This window comes from Callospermophilus lateralis, chromosome 1 (assembly GCF_048772815.1).
Source record: "Callospermophilus lateralis isolate mCalLat2 chromosome 1, mCalLat2.hap1, whole genome shotgun sequence".
NCBI lineage: Eukaryota > Metazoa > Chordata > Mammalia > Rodentia > Sciuridae > Callospermophilus > Callospermophilus lateralis.
Window position 1 is genome coordinate 149,763,230 of NC_135305.1, and position 13,466 is coordinate 149,776,695.

Sequence of the window (13,466 nt, forward strand, 5' to 3'; positions counted from 1 at the left end):
GGAAGGGGGCGGAGCCTGCGGGACGTACCAACTGCGCGGGGCGGGGGGGGGCGGTGCCCGGGCCGCGCGGTCTCAGCGGCGCCAGGGCTCTCGGGCCGCCCAGGAGGCCTGTGCCCACGTCCCCGGCTGCGTGCGCGGCCCTCCGCGTGGCTTTGGGCTACTCTGGGGCGGCCGGAACTGGACGCTCCCCGCAGGCGCCTATGGTCCGCGCCGCGTCTGTCCAGCTGCTCGCTGGTTGCTGTTTGCGGGATGCGGAGCACGGGTCACTAGGTGCCCTGGTGACTCCGCGGCGCCCCGTGTCGGGGCGGCCTGAGCTACCCAGGGTCCCGAGCCCCTGGCATTCCAGGCTGCAGATTAGGAACTTGAATGCAGTGTGCGCTGCGGGTGCCCGAGCAGCCCCGCCCCACCGCCGAGGGGTCCAGACCCGGCGCGAAGGAGGCGCGGGGAGGGGGACCTGAAGGTGTCCCCGACGTTCGCAAGCCGAGTCGCGCAGGTAGGAAACTAACCCAAGAATGCAGAGACCCTGGGCTCGAACTTGGGCATCACCGCATGTGGGGAGAGTGCGAACCCCGGTAGCAGAGTGGTTAAGCGCACAGGCTTGGACTGCCCATCACGTTCGATTCGTGCTTCTCCTGTTTTCGGTTTCTTAGGCAGGACCGCCATGTGTGACTTCACCTTTTGAAGCCTCTGATTTGTGATCTGTAAAATGGATGTAATCAAAGCTACTTCCGGGGGCTGTTGAGAGGATTAAATGAGACAATGCTTGTAAAGCTCTTTGCACGAGGTAGGCCTGAGATCACCTGATTCTCCTGACCCCCTGTCTCCCCTCACACCCTAATTTTTTTTTCTAGCTGGGGCCTGCCGTTATACCCCTAGTCATTCTACAAATATTTGTTAAGCACATATTATTTACTCATTGAATATTTGCCAGTAGTACCCTTTTCCCATCATGAAGGGGAACAAATTTCTAGAATGCCCTTGGGTTGGTTGCTCCCCTTTGAGAAGGACAGATCCTGGGAGAACTAGACCCTTTTGCCCTTGGGATGAGGATGGGGACTTCAGGGACAGCCAGTCTTCCTCCACTGCTATTGGCTCAGGGCTGCCACCTGACCCCTTTCACAGAGAGCTCTAGAGGCAGGGCCTGGCGGGCAGAGCGAACCTGCTGTCACCCAGGACCCTGGGCAGCATGAAGACCCCCGTGGAGCTGGCCATCAGTGGGATGCAGACCCTCCACCTTCAGCACCGCTGCCGGGGTGGCTACCGGGTCAAGGCCAAGGCGTCCTACGTGGATGAGACTCTGTTTGGCAGCCCTGTGAGCCCCAGGCCCCCCCCACCAGATTTTGACCCACCCTGGGTGCAGAAGAGTGACAGCACCAGAGGACCAGTCACCAGGGCATCACCATCGCAAGCCTCGCTGTCCAAGGGAAGTTGTGAGACCACCCCCTCTAGGAGTAGCACCCCGACCCTTACGCCAAAAAAGAAGAACAAGTACAGGTAACCAGGGTGGGAGATGCACTCCTGTGCTCTGTATAGTCACCTGGGTTCCTGTTACAGCCTTGCTGTTTGCTGCTGTGTGACCTTGGGCTAACACCTTGACTTCTCTGAGCTGCATTTTTTTCTACCAGGTAGTATTGTGGAGAGGATGGAATGGAGGGGTGCATGGTGCTTGGTGCCGTAACCTAACTCTGAGGAAGCTCTCAGTAAATGGTCATATTAATGACTGTGAAGTTGGGACCCCCAACTTCAGATGACGTAGATGTACTCCTGAGGCCCAGAGAAGTCAGACGACTTTTCCAAGATCACAGAGAAAGTTGTAGAGTATTAAAGCGATTGATCTTTGAAAGGATAAAAAATTCTGTTTCAGAATTTCAGCAAGTCATTTTGAAAATGGGTCTTGCTGCCCTTCGTGAACACGTCAGAAAAATAGAAGCTGATGCTAACAGTTATTAGTTAATTATAATTAGATTATTTGGATTATTTCAAATTAATGTAGCCTGGCGGGAGGTTCTAGTTGTGACCCACAGGACTGTGTCCTGTAATTTGTAATTGTGTTTTGGACAAGGACACAGAAAACTAGTACGTTACCCAGGCGATAGAGCAAAATAGCACAAGCTGGTGGCTTAAACCACACCAATGTGTTTGGTCACAACCCTGCAAGCTAGAGGTCCCCGTCAGGTGCTGGAGGTCTCATTTCTCCTGAGGCCTCTCTCCCTGGCTCACGGAGGGCCATGTCACTGTCTCCTCGCAGACTGGGCAGGTATGCACTCTTAGGATCTCTTAAGGACACCAGTCCTATTCTATCAGGGGTCCATCATTACAGTCTCAGAATTTGGCTCATAACAACTGGCTGTTATGGTTTGGGAGGTGTTCCCCAAAAGCTCACTCTGAGACCATGCTAGAAGGTTTAGAGGAGGGATGATTGGGTTATAAGAGCCTTAATCCAATCGGTGGATTAGTCTCCTGATGGGGATTAACTGGTAACTGACTAGGGTGTGGCTGGAGAGGTGGGTCCCTGGGGGTGTGGCCTTGGGGCATAAATTTTGTAACTGGGCAGTGGAGTCTCTCTGTCTCTGTTTCTTGATCATCTAGAAGCCAGCCGGGCCATTCCACCGCACTCTTGCACCTGGAGCCGGCTGTCTGTGGACTGAGACCTCTGAAACCATGAGCTCCCAAATAAACTTTTCCTCTCCTAAAACTGTTCTGGTCAGATCTTTTAGTCATAGCAGTGAAAAAGCTGACTAAACCACTGGCCAATTCAATTTTAGGGTGTTCTAAGGCAGGTGGAGGGCATGTGTCAGATAGAGAAATGAGAGTGGAAATGGTACCTGTGAAGAGACTAAAATCAACAAAGATCAGAGCAGGATCCAGGCATCATGGCAGTTGAGAGTGATAGTTCCAGACCTCGAGGCAGGGTCAGGATGAGATTAACAACACTGACACCCAAGTGTCAGTGGAAAGTCACTGACACCCAAGAAGTCGCTGGAATGCTGATGTGCCTGGAGGCAGTATCAACAGAAGCATGCTGTCCATGACAGTGGAGGTGACACTGGACCCCAAGCTCATGGAATTTTCTGGATGTGACAAGTTAAGGAGTGTGTAGAAGATAAGGATGTCATTGAGCCAGAACCCTGGTGCTGTACAGATGCAGGCAACAGACAGATGTGGTTTGAGCAGCTAAACCCAGAAGCAAAAGGTAGCCTTCTCAGAGGCTTGAGCGCTCTCAGTTCTGCCTAAACATCATGGGCCTGGCACCTAATAGGTATAAATTATTGCCAAAGGAATCTGATTAAGAATAGAGATCTGGAAAGCACGCAGGTGTGATTCAGCGATCAGTAGCTTGGAACCTTGAGCCGGGCGTGGTTTGAGGATGTTTGCAATGTTCTTGTGTGTTAGTTTTCTGTTGCGATCACAAAATAACCTGAGGAAACTGAAGGAAGGTTGTTTGGCTCAGGGTTTCAGAGGCCTCGAGACCACAGTTGACTGGCTGCGTTGTTTCTGGGCCTGTCTCGAGGCAAAGCTTCGAGGTGGAAGGTCATGGTGGCCCAGAGCTGCTCAGCTCGTGGTGGTCAGCAAGTAGAGATGGGGGAGGGAGGAGCTGGGGACACAATCTGCCCTTCCAGGGTATAGCCCCACCTCCTCCAGTTTCCACCACCTCCCAATGCTGCCATTCAAATGATGAACCCGCCAGGGGATTTATCCACAGATGAGGTCAGAGCCTCATGATCCAGTCACTTCCCGAGGCCCCACCTCTGAACATTGCTGCCCTGGGTACCAAGCCTTCAACACCAGCCTTTGGGGGACAGTCCAGATCCAAGGGATACCTGTGCCTCGGTTTCCTTATCTACAAAATGAGATTAATTTTGATATCTCGGTTTGCATTTTGTGAGAAATTAAACAATAACGCATGTGACGTGCTGAGCCCTGGGCCCGCAGAAGAGAAGTCCTCGGTGAGTATCCCACACTGTAAAAAGCTCTGGTGGAATGGCCCGGCTGGCTTCGTGACACATCCTCTGTCAGCCAGGCACCGGCCAGCGCAATGTCAAATACAACCAGAGACAGTAGGACTGCAGAGGACCAACAAGATCCCTGGGGCAAAGAAGAAAACCTCATGGGAGGAAGGCAAAGGATAATAACTAGGGGCTGGGGCTGGGGATGTGCCTCAAGTGGTAGAGTGCTTGCCTAGCACGCGTGAGGCACTGGGTTCAATCCTCAGCACCATATAAAAATAAAAAAATAAGGCCAGGTGCAGTGGCCCACACCTGTAATCCCGGTTCAGGAGGCTGAGGCAGGAGGATCACAAGTTCAAAGCCAGCCTCAGAAATTTAGTGAGGCCCTAAGCAACTTGGGAGACCCTGTCTCTCATAAAATACAAATAGGGCTGGGGATGTGCCTCAGTGGTCGAGTGCCCCTGAGTTAAATCCCCAATACCCCCCAAAATAAAATAAAATAAAGGTATCGTGTCTATCTACAACTAAAGTATTTAAAAACAAAAGAACTGGTTGCATGCCAGTTGGCCCTCTGCATTCTTGGTTTCCACATCTGTGGATCAGAACTGTTTGGGGACAATAATTGCATCTGTGTTGAATAATGTACAGACTTTTTTCCCCCATGATTCCCTAAACAATATAGTACAACAACCATTTACGTCATCACCTTGATGAGGTCTCATAAATAATCGTCAGTAATCTGGGGGTGATTTTTAACTATCTGGGAGGACGTGTGTAGGTCACATGCAAGGTCTGTGTTATTTTACACAAGTGACTCGAGCATCCACAGATTTTGGTCTTCAGGAGGCCTCGTGAAACCAGTCCCCCTGCATGGGACAACTGTAATTGGAACTCTCCGGGGCAAATGACAGAAAACTTATCCAAACTAGCTTCAGCAGAAAAAAGGCACTTGGGGCCTGTATAACAGGGGTTCAAGCTGTCATGAGGACTCTGAGTCCTGCCTCCCCTGCGTGTCTTCTGTCCCCAGAAAGGAATGCACTGGCACAAGCTGCTTGGACCTAGCAAGGCCGAGGCCAGGTGGCAAGAGAGGTCTCTCTGCTAGTTTCCTCAAAAATCCAAAGGCAGGTTTTCATTGGCTCGACTTGGGTCATGTGCCTACTCCCAGACCAATCAGAGCTAAAAGGATGGGAAATGCAAATTGGCCGGCCCTGGGCCCTCGCCAGGGCGAGGGTCTGGATGCTTCCCAGGGGCAGCGAATGGGAGGGGACAGTGGCCTCCCTGCATGTGCTGAGCTGGGCGGCGGGGACCCCGGGGTCTGCGGCGGCACTCGGGGGCTGGTCGCAGCTCACTGCCTGCTCTTCCCTCCAGGCTCGTCCGTCGCTCCCCGTCCTACTGCGATGAGTCACTGTTCGGCTCCCGACCCGCCGGCCCGGAGGCCTCTGGGATGGCGAAGGGGGATGCCGCCAAGCTTCGAGCCCTCCTCTGGACTCCGCCAGCCACCCCCAGGGGCGGCCACTCGCCGCGCCCCAGGGAGACCCCGCTGCGAGCCATCCATCCAGCTGGTCCCTCCAAGACGGGGCCCGGGGTGGCCGCAGATGCCCATGAGCTGCCCTCTGGTGGCCGCGGAGCCCCTCACCCCCCAGGGCGGGGGCGCTCCCAGTCCCTCACCCACCTGAACACCCCCAGCGCTGGCTGCCCAGCCCACGGAGAGGGAACCCAGGCCCCCAGGCCCTCTACTTCGGGGGTCACCTTCCGGAGCCCCCTGGTGACTCCCAGGGCTCGCTCAGTCAGTGCCTCAGTGCCCGCCACCCCGCGCCAAGGTGGGGCCACCCAGAAACCAAAGCCCCCTTGGAAGTGAGCTTCCTGCATCAGGTTTGCCTGGCTGGCACCCCGTGGGGGTCCCCAGGGAGACCAGCCTCTCCTGTGCATCCCTTCACCCTGACGGTCTGTCCTTCCTGCCTTCTCCCCTGATGTGGATGGACGGCCACCCTGGAGTTGACTCTCTGGCCCAGTCCTAGCCACTTGAAGCAGTGCCAACCCAGGCCCCCCAACCTCCTGCTGGCCAAGTGCAGATTGCCAATGGAGGGTCCCTCCTCCTCCCTCAGGACCAGCCTGCTACTGAGGACGCAGCCTTCTCTGGGTCCAGTGGCCACAGAGGTGTTTTCCTGGGCTGCATTTCAGTGGGGGAACACGAGGGCATCTGAGGACCTTGTGGGTGGACATTTTTCATTTAAACATTCATGTGTTTATTTCATGTATGAAATGTGTCATTCGCTCATCAAGGCCACGAGTGTCACTTGCTTATTCCCTTCTTGGGTATAGGCCGTTGTTAGGCCTGACTTGATTTAAATAAAGGAAAACCTGACAGCCAGTGTGGGGACATGACGCAGATGCCAGGGGCTCCTGGCTCCTCAAGTTTGGGGGCTCAGGCCTGAAGGCATCATGGAAAGCCGCCCCTGCCAACTGTCCAGCTGGCGTCACTAGCCAGTAGGTCACTGCCGCTCCCCGGGTTAGAACATGGACCCTGATGGTTTTGTTTTGAAATCAAAAGGGGCATATGCATTTCCCACCTTAGAAGAAATGTTCAGTGCTTTACAATGAAGAGCCCAAGAAGGTGAATTGTTTTAACAATGAAGAGCCCAAGTGTCGGGTGCACCTGGAGGGGACTTGGGACGAAGTCCTGGGCCTCTGTGCTGCTGCAGGACCCCCGGGGCCAGGGTGACCCCGGCATCCAGCTGGCGGGATGGGGCTGGACCCCAGGCCTCTCCTACTCCCTCCTCCCCTAAGCACCAGGTCCAGGGAGCCTGGTGGGAACCCTCATTGCTACACTGGTGATGCCTTGGGGAGGGGAAGGGGGGACATGGCTGGGGAAGGACCCACAGTGCCCAGGATGAGGGCACGATGTGAATGCCTGCAGGGGTCAGAGGGCCACAAGGGAAGTAGACAGCGGTACAAACATGCTTTTGCGTTTTAAACTTGGGCTGTGTGAACTTCCTGGGACTTTCAGAGGATTGCTTGTTTTTTCTTGAAACATCCACCTCTCAATGGCTTCCCCCTTCCCATTTTAACAGGCAAGGGCTGGAAATGCCTCTTTTTCCTGTCATCTACACCAAAAGCTAGCCATAGTCCAGCGGGATGCTTGTTGGCCAGCATCAGGGCACAGTGTGTGGGAGGCCACTGGGAGCCTCCTCGGAACTGGGCCACCTGCAGTCTACACTGTCTGGGGTGGGGAGCTGCAGACCTGAGAGTTGAAGAGATTTTTCTAGAAAAAAAAAGCAGCGAAGTTGCTAAGTGATAGCTCCCAGTGTGTTCAACTTCATGGGGGCCAGGAGGCTGCAGGTGTGCACCATCTGGACCGTGAGCTTGCATGGGCCAGAGGGCAAGCCGCCCATCCCAGGGCAGCCCGAAGCCCTGCCTGGTCCTGGTCTGTCCCCTGCAGGTTGCTGTGACTCACACCCTGCTCTGCCCAGGTGGGTGATGTGTCTGTCACAGTCTTGGCAGCTTCCAGCCTGGGACAGGGGGCTGCAGTCCATGGTCTCATTTCCCACTGGGGCTGAAGGAGGGAATGGTTGCCTGTGGATGGACACCTAGCTGCACACAGAGCTGGGCACCTGTGGGCACCCATAGGCAGCACCCAGCCCACAGCCAAGTAAAGACAGCTTCATTTGTAGGATGCTTCTTTGAATGTAGTTTTTTTAAAAAAAAAAAATTTTAATTTAAAACAAACAAAGCCCCGGATGGCGGATGGCGGATGGCGGTCTCTGCACTCTGGTGCCGCTGGCCTGGTTTGGGGAGGAGGTGCGGCCTGGGGGCAGGCGAAGCCTGGGCGGGCTCACTTTTTGCCCTTGCTCTTCTCCTTGCCCTTGCCCTTCTCCTTGCCCTTGCCCTTCTCCTTGCCCTTCTCCTTGCCCTTGCCCTTGCCCAGGCCCTTGCCCTTGCCCTGGCCCAGGCCCTTGCCCTTGACCTGGCCCAGGCCTTTGCCCTTGATCTGGCTTAGGCCTTTGCCCTTGCCCTTGCCCTTGCCCCTCTTCTTCCTCTTGGACTTGAGCATGGAGCGGACCAGGTAGCCCTTCCACACGGCCTGGATGAGCGTGGCGGCCCTGACCATGCGCAGCATCTCGCGCTCGGCCTCCATCCTCTTCTTGGTGTTGACCTCCCTCTCGGCCAGGATCTGGGAGAACTCCTCCACCAGCACCGCGTGCCTCAGCTTCAGCTCCTCCAGCTGCAGCTTCTCCTCCTTGTGGATGAGGTCCAGGTCCTCGTACTCCTCCTGGGGGTCAGAGGCGGCAGGCCCCTCCTGCTGTGACAGATGCCCTCCGCTTCCCCTCCCTCCTCCTGTTTCCTTCCAGTAACAGGACAAGGCTAGGTGGGCAAGGTCCCTGTCACAAGGAACCCACGACCCTTATTGGACCATTTTTGGTGAGGCTGGGGAGGGAGCCATGCTGGGCAGGTACGGTACCACTGAGCGACAGGACCCTCACAGGGACTAGAGAAATGAGCTGTAGCCCCAAGGCGCCCCTCCCAGGGGCACTCAGTCAGATAGAAGGACAATGCCCCCTGGTTCTTCTGAGAGCAGAGCTGGCCTTGAGCCACATGGGCTGATGTCATCTCCCCAGGCCTCCCTACCTCAGAAGTGGGTGGGCGCTTGGGGATTCCCAAATCTGTAGGCTATGGGTCCCCAGCCCTTCCTGCAGACCCTGCTCTGGGGACTGAAGTCCCTCCACTGCCTCTAGATCAGATGCAGGCACAAGCTCAGAAAAGTAAAGTTCCCTTGCTTCAGGTCACTCAGCTGATAAGTGACACTAAATTGGGACCTTCGGGTGACAGTGGGGACTTTCCTCACTGCTGAACCCAACACCTGGTTCATCTCAGTGGAAGCCTGCTGAGTGACTGTGGTGGAGACTGACTTCTGTGGGCTCCCGCGGTGGAGTACAGGATGTGACCACCAGGGGGCGCCGGGACCGCCAGCCCTTGGCGCAGGCGCTTCCCTTGGCTACGCAGCCTGGGGCCTCTCCTTGCCTACTTTGGCCTCTCTGCCCAGCCTGGAGGAGCCCTTGAGACGACTTGTGGGGCGGCTCCGGGGACCATCCTGGGACCTTTCCTCCATTCCTCCTATTCCTCGAGGATCTGGCTTGGGAAGCCACCAGAAAGAGACTTAGTGACAAATACCTGCTTTTCACTCATCTCCGAGTCATACTTCTGGATCCAGTTCTCGATTTCTGTCTCCACTTTATATTTTTTCTAGAAAAAAAACCCCACAAAAGCCCACAGTCGTGATTTGATGGGATAATGCGGACCCGGACAGCCCTGAGCAATGCACGCAGGCCCCTGTGTGGCACTGTTCTCCCGCCTCGCCTGCTGCGCCACTACGGCAGCCTCATCCTCCATTTCACAGATGAGGAAACCGAGGCTCAGACCTGCTCACTCGCTTGCCTCAAGGGACAGAGCTAGTGGGTGGTCTGTCAGCAGTGGCTCTGAGGACACTCTAGGCAGGGGGAGCAGCAGGTGCCAAGGCCCTGAGGTGGGAACAAACTTGAGGTGTTTAAGACACACTGAGCCTGTGTGGCTAGAACGGAGTGGCCAGGATGGGAGTGGTCCCTGAAGACACCCAAGTGTCACTGAAGGGGTGACCTTGAAGCTTTGGATTCTCATATAAGGGAGAGGGGAAGCCACTGGGTGGATCTAGGTGCTTTTAGAGGATCAGCTCACAGGCATATGACAGAATGTTATTCAGCCAGAAAAAGGATCGAGGCAATGACACGTGCTACCACGTGCTACCTTGAGGACAAGGTGCTGAGTGGCAGGAACCAGGGTGCCCAGGATCAGTGAATCCTAGAAGCAGAAAGGAGGCCCCTCTGCAGCCCCCGTGTCCCCCGCCCGCAGGCACCTTCCTCAGCGCCTGCTCGGCCTCCCGGTTCTCCATGACCAGGTTGTGGTACTGTGAGCGAAGGGTCAGGATCTCTTGCTGGAGCTTGGCCAGCCTGGCCTGCGACGCCCGGGAGTCGGCCTTCTGCTGCTTCTCGGCCTCCTGCTTGGTGCGCAGGAGGCTGCTCTCGGAGAACTTGAGCACCTGGTGCAGGTGGTTTTTCAGTTCTTGGATCACAAAGTTCTCCTTCTCCACCTGCGCAGGACGGGAGGGTGGCAGTCACACCCACGCCGTCACCAGCAGGCTCAGGACGGGCGCCACCCCTGCCCTTCCCTTGGGGCCTGGCATGCCACCTGCCACCCTCCTCGCTGAGTCCTGCTCTGGACCCATGAGGGGTAGGGACAGGGACATTTGATGGCAAGGGAGGCCAGTGCTCTTGTGCACAGCTGCAGCGGCTCTTCAACACCCTGGGTCCCCTCTGGCCACCGTAGGGCTGTGCCTGCCCATGCTGGCAGCCTGGGGCGCTGCCCCAGGCTCAGGACTGACTCCCTGGGCACACACCCGGGCGGGGCAACATGGAGAGCCTGTCCCGGGACAAGGCTTTGTGATCGAGGTGTGGGTTTCAGGTCGAGCAGCATGACCGGCACTCAGCACTTTGCTTAAGAATCCCCAAGGCATGCTTGACTGACACTGTCCCTCATTTTCCACTGATACTCAATGATATAGTGACATGTGCCCATCTGGAAAAATGGCATTTGACCCCAGAGCTAGAAAATCCCATGCTGGCTCTACCACCTGGACGGGACCCACAAAGCTGGCTGTGGCCCTCGCCCTGTCCCTAGATGGTGGCCTCTCCCATCTTACCTGCCCTGACTGAGGACCTCTGGGCCTTACCCTTCCCACCCCCAAATATTTACCCCCTATCATGCAGGCTCAGTGCCAGACACAGGAGAAGGGCTCCTGCTTCCTCGTGGGGGGCTAGCCCCAAATCAGTAATCATACGGCTCCTCCGACACCTCCAAGGGGTGTCTTAAGGGACAGACCCAGTGAGGACTGCGGGGCAGGGGCGGCTGCCTTGGGCCTTGGCTCTCTTGCCCCCTGTCATGGTGGACAGGAGTGGAGGAGTCCTCAGCCCCCCACCCGGGCTGCCTCCCGGAGACGCTGTGGTGCAGAGCATCTGACTGAGACTGTGCCCCAGAGACAAAGGACCTGTCCTGGCCTCTCTTTGTGCTGGGCATGGCCAAGGCACAGGCCCTCTGGCTGGCTGGGGCAGAGGAGGGCCCCTGGCTACAGCTAAAAACGCAGTCACCTCATAGGTGATCTAGATAGAAAACCCTGGAAAGAAAACTGTATGTAAAGCCCAAGGTGTGGGTGGTCTGGTCTGAGGAAGGTGCTTCTCTGTGGGCGAGGTCCCTTCTTGACCTTCCCAGGGCTTCCGCCTGCCCTGGCCTGGCCTGTAGCAGGATCCCTGGGGTGGGCCACTCTCTGCCCCCTTTCCAGGCCCTTCTGGGTCCCCTCCCTGCTCACTGGCTCCCTGGGTTTCTGAGCACTGCAGGCCTATTGCCACCTCAGGATCTAGGCACACACTTGATAGACCCAACCTGATCTTTTCTTAAAATTGGGCATCTCGCCACAAAACCATGAAAAGATAATTTTGGCTTTACTATAAATTACTGCAAATTCTGAACCTGCTTGGAATGCCTGCCCATGCCTTGAACTCACCCATGCCTGGCTCTCTGACCAGAGAGCAGCCCTCTCTGAAACTTAGTGACACCTCGTAAATATTGGCCTTCCCTGGCCAGACAACGACCCTCTCTGAGGCTCTAATGGTCCTCATAGATTCTGACGTTGGGGCCAGCAAAAAATGTAAACTACCATCAGTGTGATGCTCGTCAGAGTTCTGTTATCTGTGACCCCCCTTTGTGTAACTTTCTGGGCTATAAAGCTGGGCTGCAGGAAAGGTGGGGTTGCTGTCTTGTTACCCCCGTTTTGGGTGGGAGAGGCAGCCCGGCCGGTCGAAATAATAAGCTTGTTTTAATTTGATTTTAATTGGAGTCAATGGTCTTCTCTTGCATCCTGGTCTAACACACTGTCCCCACCTGGATCAGGGCTCAGCAAACTGAGGCCGGGGGTTCCAAACCCAGGAGGCCACCTGTGTTTGTGAGTAAAGTTTGATGGGCACACACTGCACAGAGCTGCTCTCAGGCAGAGTCACATGGAATGGTGGCAGCAGGGCCTGGGCGGCCACAAATCCTGCTTCCCTGCTCCCCACAACTGACTTGAGGCTTCTGCGCCACGGGCTGGGTTTGCTCCCGCCTGTCCTGCAGGTCTCCAGTTCTGGGTCCCTGGCCCCTCTGGCCTCGCCCTGGTTCCATCCTTTAGCACCCTGTACTGGCCCTTCCTCGCACTTCCCAGCCTGATATTCACGAGCCTTTGCCAACCCCCCCTGCTCCCGGGGCCCTGTGACCCACCCTTGGGGGAGGAGAGGAGAGGAGTGGGGACCCGGGCCTCCAGAACCACCTGCGCCTTACCTCGGAGTCCCTGTTCTTCATCCTTGCGGTCAGCTCCGTCTCCAGAGCGTCGATGACCTCTTGGTTCCTTCGGTGGCGCCTGGTGATGTCCTGGATGAACTGGGCTCTGTCCCTTGCCTCCATGGGGCTGGTGAGGAGCCTCTCAAACAGGAAGCCCCGCAGCTCCTCCAGGCCCTCGATGAAGCGCTGCGCCTCGGGGCTCCTGCCCAGCGCCTGCAGCCGCAGCAGCCTGGCCGCCGGGGGGTCGGTCAGCAGCAGGCGCAGGATGTCCCTGCTGGAGTCGCGGACCTTCTGCATCTGAGGCTGCAGGCTGGCCTTGAGTTGCGCCACGGCTGCCAGGCAGTCCTGGAACCACGCCTCCTCCTCAGCCTCGTCCTCCTCCGCCACCTGCAGCTGCAGCTCCTTCTCCTGCAGGTCGCTGAAGGTCCCCAGCAGCACCTGGCAGAGGTCTCCGTGCTCCCTCACTGCCGCCACCACGCCCTCGCTGGGCATCCCCTCCAGGGCCTCCGGGTGGGTGATGGCGTAGGACAGCAGGGTCACCAGCTCCACCTTGTAGATGGCCTCATCCAGGACGGACATGATCCTCTTGGCCTCGATGGTGGTGAGCTTGGACTTGGAGGGGACCGGAGGCTTCACCAGGTTGCCTGGCTTCTGCCACGCCTCCGTCCTCAGGGGCATCTTGCTGAAGGAGGGCCCTTGGTGGAGAGGGGTCACAGCGAGGGTGTCCAAGGCCATCTCGCTGGCAGTCCTCCCCGTCTTCGTGGGCCCCAGGAGATGGAGGCTTTGGGGGGCCAAGGGGCTTTTGTGCTTCTACTGTGTCCTGCAGTCCTGCAAGGAAGGAGCCGGTGTTCAGTGCCACGGGCCCAGGAGCTCATGGGGAGGGGGCACTTTCCCACAGAACCTTGTGGTGGTATTTGGGCCACCAGGGTGCAGGGCCCAGGCAGAGGTGAGCCACAGGGCCAAGTGCCACCGTTGGGAAAAGAGACCCTGCTGTGAGGATTTTAATCAAGGATTTGTGGGTGGCACAGAGTGGCAAGGTCACCCCAGGAAGACGAAGCCACCCAGCTACTGCTAATGGGAGGGGGTGAGCTGGGGACCTGGGTCACCATGGGAAGCTCAAGC

General features: G+C 56.8%; 2 protein-coding genes across 2 annotated transcripts; one reads left to right on the top strand and one right to left on the bottom strand.

The window, feature by feature from the left end:
• Window positions 1-69: 69 nt before the first annotated feature.
• On the top strand, window positions 70-6,318 carry Rita1 (RBPJ interacting and tubulin associated 1). Its single transcript, XM_077108980.1, has 4 exons — window positions 70-493; window positions 651-784; window positions 1,123-1,494; window positions 5,316-6,318. The coding sequence occupies exons 3-4, from the start codon at window positions 1,187-1,189 to the stop codon at window positions 5,803-5,805; spliced, it is 798 nt and encodes a 265-aa protein (XP_076965095.1). The 5' UTR covers window positions 70-493; window positions 651-784; window positions 1,123-1,186; the 3' UTR covers window positions 5,806-6,318.
• Window positions 6,319-7,779: 1,461 nt separating this feature from the next.
• Window positions 7,780-13,079, bottom strand: Drc10 (dynein regulatory complex subunit 10). Its single transcript, XM_077105332.1, has 5 exons — window positions 12,345-13,079; window positions 9,835-10,068; window positions 9,117-9,188; window positions 7,955-8,217; window positions 7,780-7,870 (listed from the first exon to the last, which is right to left on the bottom strand). The coding sequence occupies exons 1-5, from the start codon at window positions 13,077-13,079 to the stop codon at window positions 7,780-7,782; spliced, it is 1,395 nt and encodes a 464-aa protein (XP_076961447.1).
• Between the last annotated feature and the right edge of the window lie 387 nt (window positions 13,080-13,466).

Excerpts from the sequence above, each read along its gene's own strand:
- Drc10 (XM_077105332.1), bottom strand. The coding sequence starts at position 13,079 with ATGGCCTTGGACACCCTCGCTGTGACCCCTCTCCACCAAGGGCCCTCC. Across the intron at positions 9,189-9,834 it reads CCGAGCAGGCGCTGAGGAAG|AAAAAATATAAAGTGGAGAC; the intron begins GTGCCTGCGGGC and ends TTTTTTTTCTAG. Across the intron at positions 7,871-7,954 it reads AGGGGCAAGGGCAAGGGCAA|GGGCAAGGGCAAGGGCAAGG; the intron begins GGGCAAAGGCCT and ends GGGCAAGGGCCT.
- Rita1 (XM_077108980.1), top strand. The coding sequence starts at position 1,187 with ATGAAGACCCCCGTGGAGCTGGCCATCAGTGGGATGCAGACCCTCCAC. Across the intron at positions 1,495-5,315 it reads AAAAAGAAGAACAAGTACAG|GCTCGTCCGTCGCTCCCCGT; the intron begins GTAACCAGGGTG and ends TCTTCCCTCCAG.